This window comes from Abramis brama (assembly GCF_963993115.1).
Source record: "Abramis brama genome assembly, chromosome: 12".
NCBI lineage: Eukaryota > Metazoa > Chordata > Actinopteri > Cypriniformes > Leuciscidae > Abramis > Abramis brama.
Genome location: NC_139974.1, coordinates 12,074,531 through 12,084,337, shown reverse-complemented (window position 1 = coordinate 12,084,337; position 9,807 = coordinate 12,074,531). Strand labels below are relative to the sequence as shown.

The 9,807-nt window shown below is 40.4% G+C and overlaps 1 protein-coding gene across 1 annotated transcript; it reads left to right on the top strand.

The window, feature by feature from the left end:
* Positions 1 to 1,621: 1,621 nt before the first annotated feature.
* dbpa (D site albumin promoter binding protein a) lies at positions 1,622 to 9,585 on the top strand. The gene is made up of 4 exons (XM_084130262.1): positions 1,622 to 2,607; positions 3,813 to 4,244; positions 6,320 to 6,564; positions 8,035 to 9,585. The coding sequence occupies exons 1-4, from the start codon at positions 2,418 to 2,420 to the stop codon at positions 8,248 to 8,250; spliced, it is 1,083 nt and encodes a 360-aa protein (XP_083986388.1). The 5' UTR covers positions 1,622 to 2,417; the 3' UTR covers positions 8,251 to 9,585.
* Positions 9,586 to 9,807: the final 222 nt, after the last annotated feature.

Sequence of the window (9,807 nt, the reverse complement as noted above, 5' to 3'; positions counted from 1 at the left end):
ACTGAATAAGGACCTTTTAAAATTCACTCATGAGGAGTAGGCTAGGCTAATTTCTAATTGCTGAGCATAACTAGGAAAAGGTTATATACACTACAGAAATTTCCAAGCTTTTTAAACGTTTTTCGGTTGACTTTACCAGGACTAAAAATAGCAATATCAGAATTCTCTGATATTTCTGTTTTCCGTGACCATGCAAATCCAGAATAAAGAAAGGGCAAAAGGTATGTGATCCCTCCTTATTTGTCATTTAAATTACAAGCATGTTTTAATATGCAGTTGAAAAATCGGTAAAATATTTATTCATGAATAAAATTGTCAAATTGTTTAAGATTATTTCCATTGGTTCAAATTAGTTTAGTTCATTTACACACAAAAAGTTCTTCCCCTTCTCTGCATACAGCTTAATGAAGATCAGATGTTTACATTTTATTTCAAAAGTATATAATAATAATTTCTCCCTTTAAATGGTGCACAATAAATCTATCAGTTATGTAGACAGAAACTTCAGTCTGTCTATTGTTAGTATGCATAACAATGCCTGTGGATGGAACCTTCTTCGAATTTGTTTTCATTTTTAAACACGCAAAGGCAGATTCCATTTGATCTCTGCTTCTGACAAGAGTTGCCGGCTCTAATCCACAAAGATCTCACCAATTCGTCTTTGCATGTTGTTGTACACTCATCTCACGCGGCACTAGCATGGGGAAAACTCTGGGAGGAGCGACTGACCTAGTTTTGTCCAATTGGATCTCGCGAAGGGCAGATACTGACCTACTTTAAGCCAATCGCGTGAAGGAGAGGCCGCCGGTAGGTAGCGATCGCGCGTGCCTGAGCCATGTGCTCGCTACGAGGTCTAGTGCTGGCCTTAAGGTACTGTGGAAATACATTTGTGTCGGCCAAACCGATGTGCTCACGTTTTTGGATTATTCTGGCCAATGCAACTAGAAACAAATGAGAGAATGAATGAATCTGACGATGTCTAGAAATAGCAGCGCTACTAAGAGTCATAGTTTGAATTTGGATGGACTACAGCTGCAATTAAAATAGTTGCATTCTTCTGTGTCCCAAGTTCCAACTTCTTTTGATTTTTCCATATCTATTAACTTTAGCAGGAACATTCTCACAAGCAATATAGCTTCTGCACTGTTCATTGCACCCCTCACTTGTTTTTTAAGGCAACTTTTTAAGCGTATAGCTGTATAAACAACAATCACGTGCCGCTCTTTTTACACATTTTACAAATACGATTCATGAAAAGTTTCAAATACACATTTTCTGTTAATAATATGTCAATTCAATTTGAATAAAGCCCTTTAAATGTCATTAAAATTGTGTAATTGACCCGTACATGTTTTATATCGAGCCTTGTCATTTGTCCTTCTGCTTGGATGTGTGTAGCCTCCCGTTCAAATTAGTTCGATCTATGAAAATGTAACGGCACAGAAGAGGTTCGTGAAAAACAGGGGTGGTCTGATATTAATATGTAAACCAGGACACATCCTATTGGCCAGAGCGGCTTGTTTATCATATAATGGGCGTTAAGGCGAGGAGGTGTGTATAATGAATAATGAACAGCCCCGCCCCTCAGAGCCGTTCCCCCGTGAGAGGTGATGTCACGAGCGCTCGCTGCCCGTGTACGTTCCAGCTGACTTTTTGCTACGATACCGAGCGCTCGCTTTACCGAGCGCCCGAAGAAAGAAAGAGAGAGAGAGAGAGAAAGAGAGAGGTTGCGGAGGTTAGCTACAAAAATAACGAGAAAGAGAGAGAGCAACAAAGAGGGCAGAGGAATAATAACAGCCATCAGTCTGAACCGTCATAGCTCACGTTTAATTGTTTATTATATAAACCATCTTTTTATTTGCACACGGAGTTTTTTCAGCACTCTATCGATTCGATTCAGTCTGATATTATAGTTTACTCGCAGTTTCCTTCAGACTGTGTGGGATTGAATTTTATCTCTGCCTCCATGGACGCCCGTTTAATCCAACTCATTCGGTTTTTCGGGGAATATTTCTGTCCTGGACGCGAGGAGCACCAGTCAAATGCGATGACATACGTCAACAAATGAGCGGCGATCCCACGGAAGGTTCACTGAACGCGAAACAAACATCACAATATTATTTCAAAGGAGACAGTGCGTTTGAAGAGGATGAAGTAGATCTCCTGCATCTTTCTCACTCGAGCGGACCCTACAGGACGTCAGTTCACTTCAGTTTTCTAATGGGAACGCATCGGGACTTTGAATGCGAATTTTAAATGCTTATAAACACGGCGCGAGGCGTTCATTCAACTGCCAAACTCAGCTTGTAGTGCTTTTCTACTTTTGATTGAAACATTTGATTCAGTCAACCAACCCAACTGTCCAGTGATCTGAAGTTATTAACTGGTTGAACCTGGACGAGGTGTTACACCGAGGAATGTCCAGGCCAATTTCTCAGCTATTGCCACCTGACCTTCCAGCAGGGACCAGTCCACAGCTCGGTCCTGCCAACCCTGCAGGCACCACCACCAATGGCCACCTGAATAATTCCATGGCCAGTCTGAAATCCCTTCTTCAGCTGCCTATTAAAGGGGACCAGAGAGGGAAAGACTGCTGTGCGATGAAAGGTGACTCTCTCACTATCTCATCCACTTATCCACTATTGCTTTTCTCTTAAAATGCGTCTTTGTTAACATAATATGTTACCCACAATATCGTTTTTGTTTAGAAAGAATTTTGGGGTAGTCAAATTACAAATAGAGAGCGGCAATATAACTTTTGTTGCCTTCAAAGCTCTGGACTGGTCTACCTCAGTTCTGTGCAACCAGGAAACATCTTCTATTATTCATTCAGTCTGGCCGTTTCCTCAGCTGGATGAATAAATCGTTGACAAATGATGTGAATTGACGGGTTCACTACAAATTAAAGAAATTAGGGGCCTCTCCCCTCTCTTAAAGGGATTTCTGAAGCTCACTGCCATTAAAGGGATGCCATCCTAAAATTCATTGAGACGTTGTCTTATACGGAAGTACACATTACTATTTGCTCAAATTGCGCCCTCTTGTGGATAATCTATGCCACATCAGCGATATGAGGTTAAAAGTAATCAGGAAGAGGATGAATACTGTGACAACACTTTTAATAAATGGTTAACGTTGTCTTGTTAAAATGTATTTGTTTTTTCTCTAAATATGAGTTTGATATTGGTAAATATTGCAGTGTGATGATGCTTCCACTGCTGTGCTTTGTTTGGCACTCCCCACCGGTAACCTTTTTTTTTCTCTCTTTCCATTACGGTTTCCTTCTCGAATATTCCTCCACTTCCCATTTGTCAGGACACTGTATTGTAGAGTAAAACACAGCTTTTTCCCTGCTATCACTATGCAGCACATATTCCCCAGCTCCATCTTCAAAAGCCCCAGTGTTGGAGATGACAGCTCAGCTCTCTGCTTCCCTCTGAAGCACTCATGCAGCATTCTCATTTTCCCATTATAAAAGACAATTCAACATTTTAATAAATGTTATGGTAATGATTAATTTAAAAATCACTAATTCCTGCTGATAACTGAATTGGTACTCATATATCAGCCATTCCTAGAAATTTGTATTAATTTACATAAATTATGCATTTATTATTATCTATGCTATGGTAAATTAGAGGGTGTGTGTGTGTGTGTGACTATAGCCAGATTTTTTATTTTATTTTTAGAGCATGGACATTCACATTGCTGTTGTAATTTTGCAATTTAACTTTCCATGAAATATTTGCTAATTTATGATAAAAAAAACAAACAAAAAAAAAACAGATTATTGTTCTTTTTGCCACTCTCAGATAAAGACAAACCTCTGGACTCTGAAGAGGATTCGTTGGGTCCAGCTGGGGGCATGAACGGTGGGAACGGCACCCTGCGTTCCACTAACCAGTCTGCCTTCCTCGGACCATTGCTGTGGGAGCGTACGTTGCCGTGCGACGGCGGCCTGTTCCAGCTACAGTACATGGACCTGGAGGAGTTCTTGACGGAGAACGGGATGGGGTGCATGCCGTCGGGAAACACCTGCAGTACGGCCGCTCAGGTCCCTTCTCAGAGCACACAGTCGGCCGTACCCAGTCAGAGCTCCCAGTGCCCACCTTCATCATCTCCACCCTGTTCTTCCTCCGCCTCCTCCATTTCTTCCCTCTCTTCATCATCTTCATCATCCTCTTTACTGGGTCTGGACGTGCCGCAGGGCCCTGGACTGCTGGGAGGTCCGGAGTGTCTGCATGGTAAGAACGTTCATGAGTTTTTCATTAGGTTTTGTGTGGAATCATAATGGCTAACACAGCTTGCTTAATGTTTAGTTTGCTAAACTGACTTAAATAGTTATGTGACCATATTGCATTTTTTTAGTGTGTGTCTTTATGATAACCAGTTATTTTGTGTCCTCCACTTTTTTCTTTTTTTTTTGTGTGTTCATTGGTGTGAACAAGAGCAAGATTCATGTAGACTGCAGTGATGCATGATGGGATGTCTGAAACTGTTGGCCTCTGATGCCAAGGGCAATGCAGGCTTTGAAGCTTTAAGGGCACAGCTGTGTGTGTGTGTGTGTGTGTGTGTGTGTGTGTGTGTGTGTGTGTGTGTGTACTAGTGCATGTAGAGTGGAAATGTTTCTTTACAGCATAATCATCAGAGCAGATAATAACTTCATGCAATATTTGGGGAAGCACCAAATTTAGCTTGACCAAGCAAAAGAAATCATTCCTAACTAGCAATGTACTGCATTAGTGACTGCACATAGTACTACTTATAAGCGCAACGACAGTGTTAAATTAGTGTGCAATATTCTGCACTGTATTAACTAAAATATCCATTTGAATTTTCAAAATGCTGCACAGAAAGAGAGAGAGGAAAGACCGCTGGAGATGGTGGGTGCATTTCTATTGCATGCTTTTAAATCTCTCTCTCTCTCTCTCTCTCTCTCTATTTCTCTCTGACTCCCCCTCCCTCCCGCTCCCTCACACGTTGAGGCCATGTGCAGTCGACTTGTCACGTGCCGATGCAGAAAGCAATGGAGAGAGAGACTGAGGGGAAAGATCGGATAGGGAAGAAGGAGGGACGAGAGAAATAGAAAGAGAAAGCTAAAACGATAGATATACGTTTTAAGAGATATGTATGCATATGCAAATGCCGTTTGGATGTCTCAAACAGATCAAAGTTGTGTGTATGGATATGTGTGGCTAGATAAATATAGATAGATAGATAGATAGATAGATTGATTGATTGCCTTTGTATGGCAATATAAACATTGAATGTCATTGTGTGTTTGTATAGCTTGTACTATGTGAACTGTGCACACAGCTGTGTCTCTTGTTTATGTCTCCTCCCTCATAGAAAGGAAGAGGCCCAAAGGACAGCTGGTCTTATGCATGTCCATGGGAAAAAACACTTCTTTCCCCTCTTGCTAGATTTTAGATAGACGTGGATTAGTACAGGAACTGGACAATACGTCGTCGGTTTGGTGGGAGGGGAGCTGGCTTTATGTAACATTCTTCCTATATCACTTCGTGTTGTTCTTTGTGTGTTGTCTTAATGAATGAAAAACAAATCTTTGGCAGGACTCCGGAGTGCTCAGGGCTTACAAGCTCATTATTAAATTACAAAGAATTTGATTATGTTTACATGAGCAAATTGGGCTTTCAAGAGCTGTTTTAAGTCTGAAGCTGGATTGTTCTGTTGTTGCAATAAACAGAACGATCTTATTTCAACATTTACATGAGATGATTAAAGGTGCATACAACAGTAAACGTTACATGCACATAATTACCTCTTAATTATACGTGTGTCTCCTAAATACATTATTTCTGTGTAAGAAATCGCTCAGGAACAATTTAAAGCAGCGACTGCCATTACAGTTAATGCATCATAATTAACGTCAAGTGCTCGCCTTCCAATCGCAGTGTTATCAGCTGCTCTAAAAGCATATTTCAAACTGAAAAGAGGAAGAATATATGGGAAGTAAGCAATGGAAAGTGCTGTCACTGGAAAACGAGGCCGAATGAATCTAAACGATCTCGACCGTGAACAAAATGTGAGTTTTATGAGGTTTTTTGGATGTTTATGACATGAGTTGAAACTGCAGGTTGCCTTGTCGACCTTGCCTGCCAGCTGCTGAAATTGGGCAAGTGTCCACATTGGCTTTTGGTGCACTCTTGTGGCCAAAACAAGCCACTGCAGCTGGTCAGGGAACATACACATCTATTGTTCATAATCCTCTTTGCCTTTAGCCCAGACGCGTGGTGTTTTCATCTGTCTGGTGACGAGAGAGGCAGTTTTTTCCTTACGCTTCCCTCTTTCTCAACAGGGGCTCAAACTGTACCACCTGACCCTTCTCCGAGCCCGTCATGCCCACCTCCGCCGGTGGTGCCACCCACCAATGCGGCTGATGTCATGGTGAACTTTGATCCCGACCCCGCTGACCTCGCCCTGTCCAGTGTGCCAGGTCAGCAGGCGTTTGACCCACGCAGGCATCGCTTCACAGAGGAGGAGCTGAAGCCTCAGCCCATGATCAAGAAGGCCCGTAAGATGCTGGTGCCAGATAATCAGAAGGTACTGCACTGCATTTCATTTTAGAGACTGTTTTCCAGATTCCAGATTGCTGCTGGAATGACGTCCATGAATAATCAATGAAAATTAAATATCTAGTATGTTATACAGTTTTAATTAGCATCATCTTATAAAAATCTTAACTGTATTGTTATTATTCTAATTATGAAATATTATGATGGATATATAATATGCACCAATATTAAAATTCTGGGCAATAATTAAATGAATATGAAGCCAATAATAAATAATAATTGAATGGCAAATAACAGAAGAATGGCCGATGCTAAAATTCTGTTCTATATAAATTAAAAATAAAACACTAAACATTAAAATGCTACAAGTGAATTTAGGCATCACAACAATAAAATGTACAGTATGAAAAATTTCATTTTGAGGTTTGCTGAAGATTACATTTAACAGTGTTATTAAATTAAAGGAATAGTTCACCCAAAAATGAAAATTATACGATAATTTACTCGCCCTCAAATCATCCTAGGTGTATATGACATTGCCGAACACAATCGGGGTTATATTAAAAAATATCCTGGCTCTTCCTAGCTTTGTAATGGCATTGAATAGTGCCTGAGTTTTTGAAGCTCCAAAAAGCACATCCATCCATCATAAAAGTACTCCAGTGGGTTAATAAATGCCTTCTGAAGAGAAGCGATGGGTTTTTGTAAGAAAAACATCCATATTTAAAACTCTATAAACTATTAGGGCCGTAATAGTTTATAACTAGTTTATAACCGTAATAGTTTAAACTATTAAGGCAAGGGCCGTACGCGCGCTCACGAGAGAGTCGAGTTCTGGAGTCGTAGCTCCTCTTGTCTTATATTCAAATCCTCCGACATTTTTATTTAAAACTTCTTGTTTTAGACTTCTAATTTGTGACCGTTGTTTGTCTCTATGCTCTGCGCTTCCGCATTCATCAGTTCTCACCTAAGCTTACGCTACGCCTACGTCAAATGTCGGGTCTCTCTCGTGCGTATGGCCGTTGCCGGAAGTTTTAAATATGGATATTTTTCTTACAAAAACCCATCGCTTCACTTCAGAAGGCCTTTATTAACCCACTGGAGTACTATTATTAGGAGTTTCAAAAACTCAGGCACTATTCAATGCCATTACAAAGCTGGGAAGAGCCATGATATTTTTTAATATAACCCCGATTGTGTTTGGCTGAAAGAAGAAAGTCAGATACACCTAGGATGGCTTGAGGGTGAGTAAATTATGGGATCATTTTCATTTTTGGGTGAACTTTTCCTTTAATCATTTTTGTAAAGATTAACTTTAAGTGAGGGTTAAATGCTAATCTAAATGTAAAAGAATTGTGTAAATGAGCATGCACAATTAAATATCCAATATTAACTGATACCGATAATTAAAAGAAACTGTAAAATTGTTGAAAAACGAATATAATATATCATGAATATAATTATGATCTGACCCATTTCCCCCTTTTCACCCTTAAAGGACGACAGGTACTGGAACCGGCGCTACAAGAACAACGAAGCAGCGAAACGTTCCCGCGACGCCCGCCGGCTCAAGGAGAACCAGATTTCAGTTCGAGCGGCATTCCTGGAACGGGAGAACGCCGCCCTTCGACAAGAGGTCGCCGATATGCGAAAAGAGCTGGGCCGCTGTCGCAACATCATCAACAAATACGAGAGCCGCCATGGAGACTTGTGAAAAGGAGAAAGGAAAAAACAGAAGGAAGAGAAAGACAGTTACTGCTTTTGAAATAGCGTTTCAAGGGCTGTTCAACTCATCCTGGAATTGCATTTTCTCATAGCGATTGCTTCGAATGAGCACTTCGAGACTGTTCACAAATTTCTTTTCGTACGTGCAGGGATCTGTTGAATTTACTGGGGCGGCGCTTAATTGAATCAAATGCTTGAAAATTGTGGTTCAAAGCTGAACAGCCCCAGCACGAGGGATGCGCACAAGGACTACATGCAAGCACAAGCGTATTTCATAAGCATCAGCTCTTTTCCTAGGATACCACCCAAAACTTTGACTGTGGATGTGCAATCCAATCTCTCTTAAATACTCACGGATCATAAAGGCAGATAATTTATAATGTCATGTAGCCCTTGTGAACATCCTCTTTCTATAAAGGATGATTTTCTCAGAGAGAGAATTATACAGGAGGTGGTATATATGTCATTTTTTCTATGACGAAGAAACATTGTATATTTTTGAACTGTTAGGGTCAGCTATAATAGACTAGATGAAGAGGCGGAGGAGGGAACGCGGATGGCAGCGAGAGCGAGAAAGATTTTGACATAGGAAAACTGTATATTTTTATACTTGCAGAAGCAGGCAGGCGATGAGATTTTGGAAATAATCTTTTTTGTATATTTTATATATGGGTGGGAGGGTTTGGGGAGCTGGACCGAAAGAGGGCTATATGAAGAAAAAGTCAGGATCGTTATCATTAAATGATATATTTTCAACATCAGGAGCAGGCAAGCAGGTCAGGAAGAACAAGACTTAAGGGACGAATGTCAGTAAGAGTAACGGAAAGAAAAATAGTGAACATGAAAACTGTATAGTTTCATTTTTTTCATCATGGGTTTGTTCAAGCACTTGTTTTGGTATCTTTGATTCCTTTTCTTAAAATTTAATGTGTGTGTTTGTTTTATCCTGAGGTGAGAGAAAGAGAAAGAGAGAGAGAAAGATGGCATTACATCATGTCACTATGTCTGGGAAGGTTTTTTCATGTATATATTTAAATGTTAAAGCAAATACGTCCGCACACACTCTTTTTGACACAAACTGGACGTGGGTTTCTATGGCCAGTACAATATATACATGTATATGCACAAACAGACTCTTTGAAGACGTGAACCACAGAACTGTTAAACACAGCAATATTGTTTCTCTCTCTCTCTTTCTCTCTTCCTCGAGCTTTTGACGTTGTGATCGGTGCTGGTTTGGCATTTCTCACCCAGGTCAGCGAGTGAGTTGCATGCTGGCGCATGCATATTTTTCCGGTGCAGGAATAAAACACTCTTCGTGTTTACGACCGTTATTTTATATGGTGCTCACCCAGTCTCTTGACCCAAACGCACATAACCCAACAGTTATAACCTGTTTGCCTATAACCTTTGCTCTCTTGGTTTTTTATGATTATTGATCAGTGTATGAGGAATCGTGTATGTATATATATATATATATATATATATATATATATAGACCTTCACAAGTATATCTATACTTCCTCAAAAATTAACCCCACATCCC